Source organism: Clarias gariepinus, chromosome 2 (genome assembly GCF_024256425.1).
Source record: "Clarias gariepinus isolate MV-2021 ecotype Netherlands chromosome 2, CGAR_prim_01v2, whole genome shotgun sequence".
In the NCBI taxonomy this organism is placed as follows: Eukaryota; Metazoa; Chordata; class Actinopteri; order Siluriformes; family Clariidae; genus Clarias; species Clarias gariepinus.
In genome coordinates, this window is record NC_071101.1 from 11,710,198 (window position 1) to 11,728,121 (window position 17,924).

The 17,924-nt window shown below is 36.8% G+C and overlaps 1 protein-coding gene and 1 gene segment (V, D, J or C); one reads left to right on the forward strand and one right to left on the reverse strand.

Moving 5' to 3' along the window:
• Positions 1-434: 434 nt before the first annotated feature.
• Positions 435-11,251, reverse strand: LOC128516943 (immunoglobulin kappa light chain-like). Its single transcript, XM_053490637.1, has 5 exons — positions 11,180-11,251; positions 10,718-11,067; positions 4,177-4,183; positions 2,136-2,216; positions 435-2,018 (listed from the first exon to the last, which is right to left on the reverse strand). The coding sequence occupies exons 1-5, from the start codon at positions 11,226-11,228 to the stop codon at positions 1,660-1,662; spliced, it is 846 nt and encodes a 281-aa protein (XP_053346612.1). The 5' UTR covers positions 11,229-11,251; the 3' UTR covers positions 435-1,659.
• Positions 11,252-11,349: 98 nt separating this feature from the next.
• On the forward strand, positions 11,350-13,014 carry LOC128516950 (Ig kappa-b4 chain C region-like). The segment is given in 3 exon segments: positions 11,350-11,385; positions 11,754-11,838; positions 12,598-13,014. Coding segments are annotated over 3 exon segments (441 nt in total).
• Positions 13,015-17,924: the final 4,910 nt, after the last annotated feature.

The window sequence follows — 17,924 nt, forward strand, 5'->3', positions numbered from 1 at the left end:
CAACCTGCAACCTTGACACACTTCCCACATCTTTTCTCAAAAGTGTAATTTGTAATTTAGATCAGTTTAGAAACAGATCTATTAGAAGTGGTAAACACCTTACTTCTTTCTGGGACTTTTCCAAACTCTCTGAAAACTGCAGTTCTTAAGCCACTCCTAAAAAAGAATAATTTTTTTAAGACTCCGGCAAAATATCAGTGTTGGTACTGCTAGATCTTAGCGCTGCATTTGACACTGTTGCTCATAACATACTAATAAAAAGACTGGAAAACTGGGTCGGGCTTTCTAGGATGGTACTTAAATGTTTAGGTCATACTAACCATTGGGAGAGATTATTATCGAGTATATGGAGTATAGGAGAGCACAAGTCTAAGTGGATGTCCATGACATGCGGAGTCCCATAAAAGTCAATTTTTGCACCGCTCCTGTTTAGCCTGTATATGCTCCCACTAAGTCAGATAATAAGAAAGAACCAAATTGCCTATCACAGCTATGCTGATGATACCCAGCTTTAATTATCTTTATCTCCAAATAATTATAGCCCCATAGACTCCCTCAGCCAATGCATTAATGAAATTGATAGTTGGATGTGCCAGAATTTTCTTTAATTAAACAAGGAGAAAACTGAAGTCATTGCATTTGGAAACAAAGATAAAGCACTAAAGGTAAATGAATACCTTTACTGTAAGGATCAGATAACTAAAAATCAAGTTAAGTCCTAGAGGAATGTTGGTCCTGTTGGTCAAGTTGGTCCTGGAGGAACGTTGTTTCATTTCACTGTTTACTAACTGTAAATGGTTGAAGTGACAATAAATCCTACTTGAACTTGAACTTGAAGAATCTTGGGGTGATTCTGGAGACTAACTAAATCAGCATACTATCATCTCAAAAACATTGCAAAAATTAGATGTTTTGTTTCCAATCAAGACTTGGAGAAACTTGTCCATGCCTTTGTCACCAGCAGGGTGGATTATTGTAATGGTCTTCTCACCGGCCTTCCCAAGAAGACTGTTAGACAGGTGCAGCTCATCCAGAACGCTGCTGCCAGGATTCTGACTAGAACCAGAAAATCTAAGCACATCACACCGGTCCTCAGGTTCTTACACTGGCTTCCTGTATGTTTTCCTGATATTTTAAACTGTTTTATTTAAATTAAATTTTAATTAGGTTAAAGTTTTATTGCAAACTGTTTTTATTTAAAATCAAATTTAAAAGTTTTCTTTAAAAAGTTTTATTGCTATTATTTTCTATTTAATTGTAGGATTATTTTCTTTTCTTTTATGTAAAGCACTTTGAATTACCATTGTGTATGAAATGTGCTATACAAATAAACTTGCCTTGCCTTGCCTTGCCTTGCCTTGGTAAACAGCAGCAACTTTTTTTTTTAATATGTTCGAAACAGATGAAAATGAAAATGACTACAAATGTCCTGTCCAGTCATGGTCATTTTCTCCTAAAACCAAGAACCAACAGATGTGAAATTTAGTACTTGTACCATCATATATAAAACTGTGATCACTGTACTGTACAAATTCCTGAGCTGAAAACAAAACTGATCTCAAATATTTCTTCTGTGTGTTTTGTAATAAAAAATCATTGTGTCGTATCACATCCTCCAACTCAGCACCTGCAGTCGCTCCCAGCTGCAGCAGTGAAGTCTCAACAATCTGACTGAGGTTTTTGTACGACTCTATAACACTGTGTGAACCAGTAGCCAGTGATCTCGTGTCGACTCTGACAGTAGTAATCTGCTGCATCTTCAGTCTGGACTCCACTGATGGTCAGAGTGAAATCAGATCCAGATCCACTGCCACTGAAACGAGCTGGAAAACCTGACTGCAGCTGATTTACAAGTTTAATCAGAAGTTTAGGAGCTTCTCCAGGTTTCTGCTGATACCAGTATAAGTAGTTGTTATTTGTCACTGCCTGACTGGTTCTACAGTTGATGGTGACTGTTTCTTCTGGAAGAGCAGATTTCACTACAGGAGTCTGAGTTACTGTGGCTTGACCTCTGCATTCTGTAAAAATATATTTTTTAAAAAGCATAAATTATAAGCAACAGAAAACTAACAATAAACAATGTGTATTTGTATAAAGAGATGATTGTAGAGATAAAACCTGAAGCAGTGTCTGACCTTGAGTCCAGAGGATCATTGTCCAGATGAAGACGGGGATTAAAGTCATGGTAGCTGTGGGTGAAGTTGCTGTAGCAGCAGCTTTCAGTCATGAAGTACAAATTCCTGCATTTAACATTGAAGTGTTAAAGTCACAGCGCTATAAACACTCCCAGAGCACTGAAGCATGTGCTGCTAATGCAAAGTGGCCTCTAAGTATGGAAACACCTTTAACACATTCCCCCAATCTTGCTGTAATTCTGACACTAATACAGACTTTATTGTGGGACTTTTATGTCTAAGATATAAAAATAAGTAAATCAACAACAAGCTTATAATCTCCCTTGTCAAATTTTATAAGTAGTAATTTAATCTTCTATAATGAATTAATGACATAAGTTTAGTCTTTTAGTTTAATTCATTATGATCCAGACTGAATACAAACGAGATTTAGATCTGAGGATCATCATAAAGTTATTCTTTAATATCTTCATCAATAAGGTACTGTATAATACAGGTGCACCTCAATAAATAAGAATATCATTGAAAAGTTTATTTAATCCAGTAATTCAATTCAAAAGTGAAACTCATACATTATATAGATTTACTACATATACAGATTGATATATTTCAAGTGTTTCTTTCTTTTAATTTTAATAATTATGGCTTACAGCTAATGACGAACAAAAGTTTTAGTATCTCAGAAAATTTTAATATTATAAAACTTACGTCGAGCCACTCTTAAGCCAGAGACAACATCAGGGACATTTTACCTGGGATAAGGACTAGAGTATGGCTCAGATGGCCAAAACCAACTTTTCAGATGAAAGTATTTTTTGTATTTTATTTGGAAATCAAGGTCCCAGAGTCTAGAGGAAGAGAGGAGAGAAACAGAGTCCACATTGCTTGAAATCCAGTGTAGTCCAAGTTTGCACAGTCAGTGGTGGTTTGGGGAGCCCTGACATCTGCTAGTGTGGGTCCACTGTGTTTCATCAGGTCCAAGGTCAGCAGGGCCGTCTACCAGGAAGTTTTAGAGCACTTAATGCTTCTCTCTGCTGGCCAGCTTTATGAAGATGCTGATTTTATTTTTCCAGCAGGACTTAGCACCTGCCCACACTTTCTAAATTACAGATACCAGGTGTAAGGACTATGGTATCCCTGTGCTTGATTGGCTAGCAAACTCACCCAACCTAACACTGTTAGAGAATCTATGGGGTATTGTGAAAAGGAAGATGTGAGACACCAGAGCCGACAAAGCAGAAGAGCTGAAGGAGACGCTATGAGAGCTACCTGGGCTTCCATAACGTCAGCAGTGCCACAGGCTGATTGCCTCCATGCCACACCGCATTTCTGCAGTAATTCATGGGAGCCCTGACCAAGTATTATGTCCTGTACATGTTCATACCTTTCAGTAGTCAACATTTGTGTGTTAAAAATAATTTTAAATTTTTGGTCGCAGGTAAATCTCATCACTAGTCCATCATTTGGTCTTATTTCTCCACCAGTCTTCTGTAGTGTGTACACTGTCCTTTAGAGTCAGAAGTTTTTACCAGAGTGACAAAGAAAACTCACTAACAAATAATTATTTAATCATAGTTGTGCTCTGTAAATATAACCACTAATAACATACAATGCAGTGTGTGTGTGTGTGTGTGTGTGTGCGCGTGCGTGTGTGTGTTCACTGTAGTGGTGCAGATGGTACTCAACCGGAATAATGGTTTTACCGCCACGTCTCACGGCGACGGCATTTGGGTTTGTGTGTTTGCTGGCCTGACTACTGAGCAGCGCTATAAATAGAATATATACTATATAGTATAGTATAACTATAGACTTACGCTTTAGACTTTAGCTCATTCTCTCAAGGATTAATGAGCCGCAACCCTAACTAAACAAATTTATAACCACCGTACTAAAAATACAGTACAAATTTAAAATTTAAATGAAATTAAATCTAATTAGGGTCAAATTTAAGCAAAGTAAATTGTAGAAATGAAAACACAGTGAGCATTTTAGATTGTACAGTATCATGTGTAATGCTAGTGTAGCCAGAAAATAGACTCACAAATAGGCTGTGCATCAGAAAAAGTGGGTGTGTTATTTTCAGATTAATGTGCAAAACTATATAATAAAACTATTTAAGCTACACAGCTTTTATAAGATTTTACTTTGATTTTAGTGCATTCACAGTGACGACAAAACGCTACGATTTTGTAAAATAATGAAAGCAAACATGGTGCGCTATTCTGTATAGGTTTCGGTGAACTTGAGCATGTCAGAAAATGAATCTGTGCATACTTGCCTTACAGATGTAGAAAATATATACTTATAGAAAGTGAAATATCTGCTTTTATACAAATCAATGGGAAACAAATTTTAGATCATGCAATTCGTATGAAACGTGAATTACTGTAAAGGTACATCCACTGCTGAGGAGATGACAAGATGACATGAGAAGACATTACTAATTTCAATGAATTATTAAAATGGTCAGAGTCGGTCTCCTTGCTGTTTTTCCCAGACACATATAATCATTAGTCTACTTCTGCCGGTGCACTCTGGAAATCTTTGTGTTTGGTTGAGCGCTGATTAGACTGGGTGGGAAATTAAAGAGGAGGATCACGCTGTCGGCTCAACATCCCGGAGCCCAAACCTCATTTAAATTAAAGTAACAAATATTGTAAGTAAACAACAATAGCCCACGTTTAGAAAAGCATTTTGGATTATGAATAATAATCATGCATTTATTTTTAGGTGTGTCATCTTTTCAGGGTAAATCGTTCAGTGACAAGCCTATAAAGTTACATGTAAAACAGGTACTTTTTTTTACATTAAAAATTGTTTAAATGTATTATCACAGCGTGTGCCTGTGATGTGCGTGCACCCAAATCTAATATTGCTCCTCGCTTACTTCAAAGCACTCTAGCTAGACGACCTCTCCTTCTGAAGGTGTGCAAAGGAGTGGGGCCATGGAATTAGGCACGGCTGGTGGGCTCCCGGGCTTCTCACCGGGCTATAAAAACAGCAGGGAGTGTAGCTCGGGGTCTGTTGGGATACTGAATTTTAAGATCAGAGAGTGCGATGCGTGCGCTACAACGCGGAAGAGAGGCAATGGAACATGTCCCAGGGACCTCAAAGCCAGCCCCCGAGAGGAGATTCAGTGTGAGCGAACTATGCAGGAGCTGCTGTCCCTGCTGCCCACCGCTCACCAGCCTGTGCCCGCATGCCAGCAGGGCACTGCCCACCGGACCTGCACATGCACAACATTCCTTCCCTTTATTTCCATCCCACCTTCTTTAATCTTTTCTTTCCCCATTTATTCCTTAATAAATTACCCTTTGTCCCGTAAGACCTTGCCCCATGTCTGTGCTTTATGGTGCTGCCCATACAACATGAGTTGAACACGTGACAGTATGTATCATGAGCTATTGGTCAGTGATTTTTGTAAATGACTCTGTTCAGATGTAAGTAAATGCTCATTGCTGCGCTGTTTGGTGGAGGGACAGGCTGATGACGTTTAGTCTGCTTTTCAGGAGTCATCAGTCTTTATTCAGAGAAAGGCTCACCTGCCAGAGGTTTTGCATGGACCAGTGAACTTCTATGAATTCTAAAATTGACATTGTTACCATTTTTAAATCACTGGAATGGAAAAGATGGAAAGTTTCCTTATGATAACATGCCTTGTACTGTTTTCAATCACTCTATACACAACCCATGACTGTTTTTAATGCTACTTTACAAATAGAATTTGCAATGAACATGGAAAGGAAAATACAAATGGAATAATTTTCTTAGGTTTATTTATTTTATTTTTTTAAAATAAAATATAAAATTCAAATATTCTATATTACCAAGGAAAATTATTGTGTATAGAGTGATTTAAAAAACAATACAACACATGTCATGATAAGGAAAATCTCTGTTTCTTTCATTCCCGGGATTAAAAAGGGTAACAAGGTTAATTTGAAAATCTAGAATTCATAAGATTTGAAATTTATACAAATTAAAAAAAAAAGGCCTGAAGCACTGCATGTCTTCAGAAAGGCCTTAAATCCAAGAGGGTCTTAAAGTGGGGAGGGGTGCAATTTAATTTCTCTGAATGTATAGGAGAGAACTGTAACAAGCCAAGCCATGATTTCCCGCAACTCCTTTCCACACTCCATTTTCCCCCCTGGTTACGTTTTTAGCTTCCACTAAAGTGCTTCCACTTTCGACTCTGACTTTACCTATATCCTCAGGATTACTGCTACACTGATCTCCTCACTCTGCAGCTGCTCTCCCTGAAACTGCGCGTCGGATTCAGCACACACGCTGCAGCCTTCATCTCGCCACACAGCCGCGCTCACTCTGCTGCAGCTCTTGCTCAACCTGCACGTTCTCATCCGCGCTTGCTCTGCTGGCCACCGCGCGCGCTCTGTGTCACTCGTCCCTTAACTTTTGCCTACACCCACTGCCAAGCCATGTCACTGCTCACTTCAAGTAATGTTTTTTGATTATAATTCTCCCTCTGTTTGACTTTCACATTTTGCATTAAAATCAGTTGTATTGAACCTACTCTGTTGTGTCTGCTTTTGGGCCCTCCAAGCCTGCCTCACACGGACCACCCGTGACAAGAACAGCTGATTCACACCTGGGGAGGGGTAAATTATTTGCATTTGAATGTTGTCTGACATTTTTAAGAAAACACAGTAACACTAAAACGACCTAGAATAGGAATAAGAGGCCCTGATTAAATTTTATAAATATTTAGTACAACAAAATTCCTCCGCGCTCTGAATTATTATTATTTTCGTGCAGTGAGCACTAATTAGACTACATAACAAATTAAAGAAGAGGATTACGCTCAACACCCCAAGCCCAAACCACATTTAAATTAAATGAACAAATATAAGTACAGTAAACAACAATGGCCCACAATTAATAAAACATTAATTAGGATATGAAAAATAATCCCTTTTTCAGACGTTTTCAATACAAATCTTATAATGCCCACATGACATTAAACATTTCCCATCTTAATATGTAAACTATTAAACTATTTATTTAACTTTTTTTAATTATTACTATTACATTTACTTCAAAATAACATTAAGAATAAGAACAATCAATTTGAAAAAAATATTATTGATTAAATGTGGGCTGAAAAACTCATGTCCTTCAATCTGATATACAGTATGCTGGGGAAACTGCCAGGTGGGAAGACACTGCTTTGTGTAGTTCAAAGACAAGAAAACCTTTTAAACAAACATCAACAGCCACCACCATAAAGCCTGGAACTCGATGCAGAGTACACGATGCGCCACACAGCTGTGATATATTATACTATAACTGTATCCAAACATTTTCAGTTAGAAATACCTAAAATAAAATGCATCCGCTGTTTTAACCACTATAGAGACATCACAGCCAGCAGTAGTTTTCAGAAGTTTTTTCCGAGATGAGGCTGGGTTGGGGGATTTCCTAAAGCTCAATTCTCCAAAAACGTTAGGGCGTTTTTTTTAAATAGGCACTATCTTTAGTAACCAGTGGAGGTTTTGAGCTGTACACACATGCATTCTCACCTAAACAACTCTTAAAACTACACTTTGTGACACAACAATAATATTTTGAACATTTTGCAGGCTGCCATTTGGAGAAACCAGAGAATAAAGAATAAACTAATTGTTGGGTCAAAATAAAACAACTAGGTTTTTTTTTCAGTTATTTCTGTATTACGGAGGCTATATAACAGTTAGTTAACTAGCTAGTGAACTTAATTGTCTGTCTAAACAACATTTAACCAATTTTTTTTTTATTGTACAGTAAATGTCAATGGTTCTGGTTCATTTTTCATGTTCGTTGTATAAAGTGCTCAGTTGTGGACATTACCATCACTGTAGTATTTCTTCGATACAACATATGACTTTTTTAGGACTTATGCTTCAATTACATTTTAAAACAGTGGCGAATGAAAATATAACTTTGTACCACTTTTGGTGATTTCGCGAATGACATGAAATGCAACTGATGGACATCCCCATTGACTACCTACTGTTGGAATGTAACACTGTAGGTCACTTTTAGTGGAGGCTCTAAACTTATTATTAAAAGTAAGTGCCTTCTTTTTCTAGAAGCTCAGAGATTCATTAGTACTTTTATACAATTTAATGAAATGTATAATTTTACTGTAAAATAATAATGTGACATTCATATAGGGGAAAAAACTTTTTCTATAAAGAAGAGAAATGTGAAATGAGCAAAACCACTTTAATTAAAACTCTGCTTTTGTCTCCTTTGGTAAAATTAAAAAAACTAAAAAAAGTGTGAAACATTTCTTTTTAAAACACATGAAATGTTTGTTTTTAGTAAATTCAATTTTGCTTTGTGTTGCTCCAATTTATCATCCTACTGAAAATGTGTGTAAGAATAAATCATGAACAATGTTGGTTTGTGGTTTATTTTCTATTAATGATGAGCCACAAAAAATTATCAACATCATCTAAAAAAAAAAAAACACAGAGATAACCTTACCCTGGTGTGATGCTTATTCATACACAGTGTGTTTTGTTCAGAAGATAGAGATTGTTTGTTTTGTTCAGCTGCAGTTTGGTTGGGTGAGGGTATTAGGATGGTGCTTTGTTGTATGATGTTCAGATAAACGTGTGTCTGCAGTTCACATGAACAATAATATATCTGTTTGTGTGTGTGTGTGTGTGTGTGTAAGAAGAGGCCAAGGTGTTCAGCTGTAATATCTCCTACCACGACTCGGATCACCTAATTCCGAAAGAGTTGCTGTGACGCTCACTAGAAATCAAGTGCAATTCAAAGCATGCTTAGTGGTCTAAAATGGTGTCAGTGGTGTAGCCATGCTAAAATAAAGGTCAATGTGGAAAGCATGTCTCCTTTTTCAGTTGTGAAGTGTCTTTGGCAATGATTTGAAACAGCAGCTTTAACAGCAGGTCGAGTGCAGTGTGTGTGTTGTGCTTGAGTGAGTTTGTCTGAAGAACCATGAACATCTGCTAAAAGTGCTGATCTATTCTGAGAACTGTTCATGCAAATGTGTGTGTGTGTGTCACTGAGTATATTTGATGCTTTATGTGCTACTGGTTATGGAGGATTACACTCGTTTCTTATTTTTCGAATGTGCCTAAAACTATTAATAAAATCTAATGCATTTCACTAAAATACAAAAAAAAAAAAAACAGATTCAAGAGGAAATCTTCAAAAATTACTGATTTACAAAAAAACATCTTTTCAGAATGAAGCATTTAAAGCTTTTACTTAGAAAGTGATAGTCTTATTAAAGACCATATTTCTCAGAGCAGGTAATGCACTAAACTACATACACTAATCCCTACTTATTTAAGAACACATGGCTGTCTCTCAGCCCACTTCGTAGCCTTTCATTCCCATAAATGTATTAGATTCTTACATCGAGTGCAAATGCAAAATGTCCAGCAAACAGTGGAAATGACAGCTGTCTCTCAAATCTCCTGATATCTGTTACTGAAGGTCTCCCTCTCTTCTCTTTAGAACAGACGAAAGAGCTTGAACTGATATTTAATCTTAATTTATTTCTGGTCATGTAGTAATAAGTCCATCACCATCATCAAGCCCAGAGATAACAGACTGCTCTAAATTAATCATGACTTAACTACTCAGCATATACGTACAGGAATGATGTGTATAACTTTTATCCAATTTTAAATGTGTTGATGATGCACAACATTTGCCTTAAGCATGTTTATATATGATTGGATACAGGATGTAAATCAGGTAATAATACTTTAGGAATGGGAGGAATTAAGTGTTTTGTGCTATGACCTACTGAACTGAATATGGATGTAGCTCATAAACTTTATAATGTGTCCTTATTTAACACAGGGCTCGCTCATTAGAGAAGATATTGGACTGAAATTGGGAAGTCACAGGTTCAAACCATTGTACAAGACCCTTAACTTCTCAGATGCACAATGAGGTAAATGTAATTAATTCTGGCTAAAACCTATCAAATGCAGTAATCTAGATCTTCTAAAACAAATTGAACAAAATAGCAGTAAAGTGCACCAGGATGACACCAAAAAAAGTTTCAGGTGAGACAAACTGATAATAAAACTTCTATAAAGACAGAACGAGAGGGAAAAAAATGGTCAGAGGTCATGTATAAAACTGGGCCATCAGCTGGAGAAATCAGATCACATTAAAACAACACATTAATGTTACATGGCAGGGCTGAAGTGTGTCCTGAAAGAGAAACAAGAAAAAACACAACTAAAGCTGACAGCAGATTATTAACAGTAACTGATATTGTGTCAGAATCTGAGACTAATATGGACAGGATGAGTGATAGAAACTGAACAAAAAAGAAACATATCCACCAAACAGTAAAATTAATGAAAGAAATCACCAGAATAATTTATAAAACAAGAGAAGTATTAATTGTACAGTAGTGTGCATGGTGTGGACTGAGTACAGTGTGGTGTTATTATTATTGAGAGATTTCTAATGTGAGTTAGTGTGGTGTGGTTCCTCTTCTCCACAGAGTGTCATTGTGTCGTATCACATCCTCCAACTCAGCACCTGGAGTCGCTCCCAGCTGCAGCAGTGCAGTCTCTCTACAATCTAACTGAGGGAGGTTTTTGTACGACTCTATAACACTGTGTGAACCAGTAGCCAGAGATGTCATGGTAACTCAGACAGTAGTAATCTGCTGCATCTTCAGTCTGGACTCCACTGATGGTCAGAGTGAAATCAGATCCAGATCCACTGCCACTGAAACGAGCTGGAAAACCTGACTGTAGCTGATTTACATATTTCATGAGAAGTTTAGGAGCTTCTCCAGGTTTCTGCTGATACCAGTGAAACCGGTCCCGGTTAGACACTGCCTGACTGGTTCTACAGTTGATGGTGACTGTTTCTCCTGGAAGAGCAGATTTCACTGCAGGAGTCTGAGTTACTGTGACTTGACCTCTGCACTCTGTAAAAATATATATTATAATTCACCATGAAACTGAAACATTATAATACATAAAAATGTGTATTTGTGTGAAGAGATGATTGTAGAAATAAAACCTGATGCAGTGCCTGACCTTGAGTCCAGAGGAGCAGTGTCCAGATGAAGATGGGGATCAAAGTCATGGTAGCTGTGGGTGAAGTTGCTGTAGCAGCAGCTCTCAGTCATGAAGTGTTAAAGTCACAGCCCTATAAACACTCCCAGAGCACTGAAGCATGAGCTGCTAATGCAAAGTGTCCTCTAAGTATGGAAACACCTTTACCACATTCCGCCAATCTTACTGTAATTCTCACACTACTACAGAGTTATTGTGTTTTGGCAGTTGGCAGTAAGTAAAGACACATTGTTTTTGACTGTAGTATATTGTTTTAATTACTTTATGATTACTGTATATAAATATCACATTATCACTTAATCAGCCGAAAATGTCTAAATGCAATAATACTGTATACTGTAAATTTATCTTTAGATTCATCTTCAGTTTAAATTAACAATATTGGTGTTTAAAAGTAGAATAAAACATAAGGACATGATAAAAAAAAATCAGGCAGACAGTTAGCTGATTAGTCAGCTTATGTGAACAGAAGTTGGTGTTTTGTAGCTGTTTTGTAATAAGAGGTTTAAATGAATGGAGAGAGCAGTGAGTTTAGAGCAGCAGGGTTTTTGTACGGCCACTAAACCTGTTTGTATCACTGTGGTACACTTTTGGCGGAGGAACCAAACTGTCTGTGGGCCGTAAGTAACCTGTTTACTAATAACTGAAATACAGTGTGTTTAAATTACTGACTTGAATTGAATGTGTTCTACATATTTTTTGCAGTGTAAGGATATAGATTATGTATTACTTTTCTGAATTCATTATCCTTAATACTTATTTATCATTCAAAAATCCAGAACTAATTTCTTAATTCTTTTGTGTGTTTTAAATGTTTGACAAAGTGGATCTGACTATAGGGGTAATAAATAATTTTTATTTAATCCACAAAAAAATTCATAATGTCGTAATCTAGATCTTCTAATAGTGAATATTATAATAATTTATTGTTCAATTAAATATATCTAATTTCTCTAATCTAATTTCTTGAACAAAGGTACATGTTAAAGCCTAAAAACTATATTTTGATGGCCACTATTATTTGTGTTAAATTCTGTTTTTATCTCATCAAATTTAAAATAAAACTTTATTTAAACATGCAATAATCACAGTGATGTATATCAGAATAGATGAAATGCAGGTAATGATTCTGATTATTGAATATTCAACATAATTTATAAAGTTTAATATTTAGAAAAAAATTGTAATTTAACTCATGTAGATATAAGATGTAAAAAGTATTTGAACTGAACATGAAATGTTTGTGATTCTCGCCTGAACTCAGTTCTGCTCTGTAAGATATAAAAGGAAGTGAAACACACAGTGAGTGGAAATGAAGCCTGAGTGATTGACAGCTGTCCATTCCTGTCACAACTGTGCATTTGTGTGTGTGTGTGTAGGTCTCACCCGGCCCAGTGTGACGGTGCTGCCCCCCTCCAGTGTGGACCTGCAGCAGGAGAAGGTCACACTCGTTTGTGTGGCCAACAAGGGCTTCCCCTCGGACTGGAGGCTGACCTGGAAGGTTAATGGGAACAGCTGGACCTCGGGGGAGAGTCACAGTGCTGATGTTCTGCACACAGACGGCCTCTACAGCTGGAGCAGCACGCTGAGCCTCCGCTCGGAGCAGTGCAGGAACAAGCTGGTGACCTGTGAGGCCTTCAAGGAGAACCAACCTACTGTGGTGAGCACAGTGAACATAGAGCAGTGCTCAGAGCTGTGAGCTTACACACACTTCTACTGCTTTACTGTGTGTTACATCTGATCTTTACTGCTCAAATGTCAAATTTTTAAATAAAAGGTTTTGTTCAACAATAAAACAGCATTCTGATTTTCCTCAGGTTGTAATTTTTTCAGAGATCACTTTTTTATCATACACTTCTCATTGTAACTGCTTTGCATTTTTAAAAATTATTAAGGTCCAGAACAGAAACTTTTGATGAAATGACAATTATGAGCTAGAAATCTAAGAACAAATAAGTTCATTATCAAACCCTATAATCCTGCTTCGATACTTTACTGTAAACCAATGATAATTATGTAAGCATTTAAAAGATTTGTTAAGAGTCGTATTATTGCTTAGTGTTTGAGCTGATACTAAATTTAAATTGTTAATAACAATAATAATAATAACTTTATCTGCATCCATAATACTATTAAACATCTGCACGCCATTACTCTATTCTGGTAATGCAACTCCTCACTTCCTCCAGCTGAATGTATATGAGTTTAAATGTCTCCCAACCTGGAAAGGTGGAATTTAGGATCATAGAGGAATAAACAAATGGATCTGACTAAAAAAAAAAAAAAAATGAAATGACTCATATTTTTATCTGATTAACAGCAAAGAGTAAAGAGAAATTGGTGAGGTACATGTACTGTTCATACTGTAGCCTGTGGTAAAAAAAAAAGGAAATAAAAGACCAAGTTATGCTTTTGTAAGAAAATCATGGGCTTTGGGGTAATAACACTAACTCTCCTTACAGATAAGTCATATTGCACCATCACTGTGAGATATTTTTCTATAAAAATAAAATTCTAAAATGTTGCACTGTTTACAGTATGTAAAATGTAAAACGTTTTTGGCCTCTAAATATACATGAGTCTGCTGATGTCTCGTGGTGACTCAGCTTAAACTCAGCTTTGATGCTGAAATGCTGCATCTTGTGGGTTCTGCAGGTAAGCTATCCTGATACTGTAGGGCCTGGTGTTCCTTACATAAATATGACTTTTTAAACTAAATTCTCTAGGACAGATAAAAAGACTTGATTAATAAAAATAACCCTTAAATCATTGGGTGATCATAATTTCAGGATCTCATACAGTACCTGTGTATTCTGAGATGCATTCTTGTATCTTAGGTGTATTTTAGTCATGTGACTACTTATCTCTTCAAGTTCTTCAGGAGCAATAAAGTGCTAATATACAGTAATGACTTCTTTTGTGAATAGAATTGTTCTATCTGCCTCTGAACACAGAATGTGACTGGATAGGTTTCAGATCCAACGTGGCCCTGACCAGCGTAAATCAATAAGTTAAGATGAATGAATGAGTGTGAGTGATGTAATATAAGTCTTACTGAACTCACTATCTTGGAAGTGTACTGCGTGCTTGAGCAGTGTTTAATGAATTTACAGGGAGTTATATTAAATAATGTGTTTATACTTTGAAAAAAAGGAAGTGACTGATCTTATTGGGGAAATATATGAAACAGATGAAAAATTATATAGGAATGTGCGAAAATGGCCTGTCCAGGCCGGATGGTCATTTTCTCCTAAAACAAATCCAACTGCCAATGGGACATTTATCACTTTGTACCATCACATACAGTATAAAAATGTGACCAAATTATATTTATATTTTTTTACATATATTTGCTGTGTTCCATGCAGTTGCAATTATGTAAAACCTTGTAAGGTTTGTGGTATTGAACCTTTTCACATCCTCCAACTCAGCACTTGCCGTCACTCCCAGCTGCAGCAGTGCAGTCTCTCTACAATCTAACTGAGGGAGGTTTTTGTACGACTCTATAACACTGTGTGAACCAGTAGCCAGAGATGTCATGGTGACTCTGACAGTAGTAATCTGCTGCATCTTCAGTCTGGACTCCACTGATGGTCAGAGTGAAATCAGATCCAGATCCACTGCCACTGAAACGAGCTGGAAAACCTGACTGTAGCTGATTTACATATTTCATGAGAAGTTTAGGAGCTTCTCCAGGTTTCTGCTGATACCAGTGTAAGCGGTCACCATTAGAGTCCTTGTATACTGCCTGACTGGTTCTACAGTTGATGGTGACTGTTTCTCCTGGAAGAGCAGATTTCACTGCAGGAGTCTGAGTTACTGTGACTTGACCTCTGCACTCTGTAAAAATATATTATAATACCCTGTAAAACTAAAATAATATAACAGAAATCATTGAATTTGTATGAATAGATTATTGTAGAGATAAAATCTGAAGCAGTGTCTGACCTTGAGTCCAGAGGATCAGTGTCCAGATGAAGACGGGGATCAAAGTCATGGTAGCTGTGGGTGAAGTTGCTGTAGCAGCAGCTCTCAGTCATGAAGTGTTAAAGTCACAGCGCTATAAACACTCCCAGAGCACTGAAGCATGGGATGTGAATGCAAAAAAAAAAAAAAAAAAAGCATTTTAAATAAGAGCATGTGACATGTGAGAGAACTAAAACCAGTAGGACACAAAAAAAACAAAAAAAAATCTATATTTAAGTTGGTTCCCTTAATACATTTACTTTAATTTTTAAGAGATATACAACAATATGTGCTTTATACTTTCTTCCTTTTAACTTCCCATTAAGTTTCCCATTTGCTACTGGTCTATGAACATAACTACTTTAAGGTTTCCATAATTTTATTTTATTTATTTATTTATTTATTTATTTATTTTAAGGTCACATATTTTCCTACTTTTTTCACAAGCTACAGTACAGGTCTCAGAGGTCCCTAGAGTTTGTATGTTAATACCCCTCAAATAATGCATTTTTTTTTCTAATTCGCGGTTTCACTCCTGGTTTAAAGCAAGCTTTTGCCACAACAGTGACATTACAATAAACAGGACGTCTCCCTAAAACTGATGACATGCTCAGGGGGAAAACTGGTCAAGAAGGCTGCCTTAACAAAAATAACAGTTGTACTAGCCTGTTCTTTTTATTTCATAACAATATACCCATAGAAAGATAACATAGCTGCATTCCTTTACCTTTTCCACATTTCTTCATTCCATTTCTTTTATTTCTCAAACTGCACATCATGGGTTTGACTTTTTTTTTTTTTTTTTTTTTTATTCAACAAGCATCAGGATCTAAACCACTTTCAATTTAGAGGTGAAATTGAACCATTTCACGTTGGAGGGTAGCGGGGTTTGGGGCAAGTAGACACATTATATATTATTAAATTTCACACAGAACATTAGAATGAAATCTAAGTTGTAAAACTATACATTGCAGTATATACAGTATTTACAGTATAGTGAATGAACTGTTTTTTAAAGTAGCATTTCTCAGTGTGAGTAATTTTAATAATTAAATTACTGTACAAAGTTAGACATGAGTTTTTTTCCCAGCTTCCCCTGCAGTCGGGCTTCCAGTGGGGAGACATGAGTTAATGTCCACTTAGACACGTCCCTTGTATTTGTATTTATAAGCCACCTTATTTGTATCTATGAATGACAGCTTTCAAACTATAATCAGGGCACTAGTGAGCTTAAGTGACCCAAAAAAAAAAATGAAAAGAAAAAAAATGTCATGTCTAAATGAATTAGAGAAAAAACACCAAATCAAAAGCTATCATCAATTAAAATCTTTCTTTACTTTTTCCCCACACTCTGTGCCACACCTGACAGGATGCTTCCCTGAGCCGCTGCCCATGTCTCCCATCTGTAAATCTACTGCTGCACACACGCACGCATGGACACACACACACACACACACACACACACACACCAAAATAAATAAATAAAGATCCCAAAAGAACACGACACCCACAGTGAAGCATGGAGGCATCATCATCATCATCATCATCATTGTGCATTTTAGCTAACTATATTGTTTATTGTAGCTGGAATCTTGTTCACAGCTTCAGGGTGCAGGCTACCTGGGATGTGTTATTGCCAGCTCCACCATTGGGGTGTGTGGGTCCTTGTCTAGCTGTTTGACTACGGCTGCAGTAAGCTCATGCATTTTGACTGTGAGCAACTGTTTGACTTAAAGTCCGGTGACTAACACCTGCAGGATAAATCGGTTAATTGGGAGCGCCTTTTTTAATACAGAACAGGATAACAGTGGCGCTGTTTTGTTGCTACTCTGTCTTGCTTCTTTGTTGCTACCTTGTTTTTGTTTGTGTATTTGGGTTTTGGTTGCTTTGGTTGTATGATATCTTTGATTTTGGTTTTTGTTGTTTGTTTAGCCTGATTGAGTTTTGTTTAAGGATTGTGTCAATTGTTTCTTGTTTCTTGTAAGTATAATATATTGCTTTTCTTATTCAGACTTACTGTGGTTTTGTGTCTGCTTGTTTAGGCCCCTGAGCTGAAAGGCTGTTCTAGTACCATGGTGTCAGGAGCACGGAGTGTGGATGGGTTGTGATCACTCACCTCACTGTGTGCGTGCATGTGTGTGGTATAGGAAGAATTAGTTTACAGCTAGCTTACCCAACTTCAGGTAAGCCTTGGTGGCCTCATAATTATTGTTGTATTACGCTGTTTATTTCATCCAAGCTATATTTTATTTGGTCTTTTAAGTGTGTACCTGGTCAATGTAATTTTAATAAACAGTTTGCATACTGATTCCATGTCTCTGCCCTCCATGGTAACGAACTTGTGTGCCTGAGTTGATTCAGTATTTAGTTCCCCTTACTGTAAAGGGGTGGCGTAATCAGCTTTAACATGTATTTCTAAACCCTCTGGGTATTCATAGTGAACTTAGACCCCCACGAAAGAATAATGTGTGTAACTAGATGTAGCAAGATCTTGGCATCTGTCCTAATTTGCAGAATGTGGTTTCTATCATATAGAATTGCAACCTACAGCAGAAATGTTCTGTATTCTGATTAAATGTCATGACGCTACACAAAGCTGCACAGAATTACAGTAAATAATTGCATAAATGCTGTTCACGAAAAGTCAGTATACAAACATGGTGCTCTCTTCCAAGGTCAGAAGACTCAGTGAAATTTCATATGGCTTCCAAAACAAAATTGGTGATCTTTAAGATACTAT

What these genes read in the sequence shown, in the direction of transcription:
- LOC128516943 (XM_053490637.1), bottom strand. Translation starts at nt 11,228, where the DNA reads ATGACTTTGATCCCCATCTTCATCTGGACACTGCTCCTCTGGACTCAA. An exon ending in ACTGCTCCTCTGGACTCAAG is followed by an intron (nt 11,068 to 11,179) that starts GTCAGGCACTGC and finishes ATATTTTTACAG; the next exon opens with AGTGCAGAGGTCAAGTCACA. An exon ending in AATGATCCTCTGGACTCAAG is followed by an intron (nt 2,019 to 2,135) that starts GTCAGACACTGC and finishes ATATTTTTACAG; the next exon opens with AATGCAGAGGTCAAGCCACA.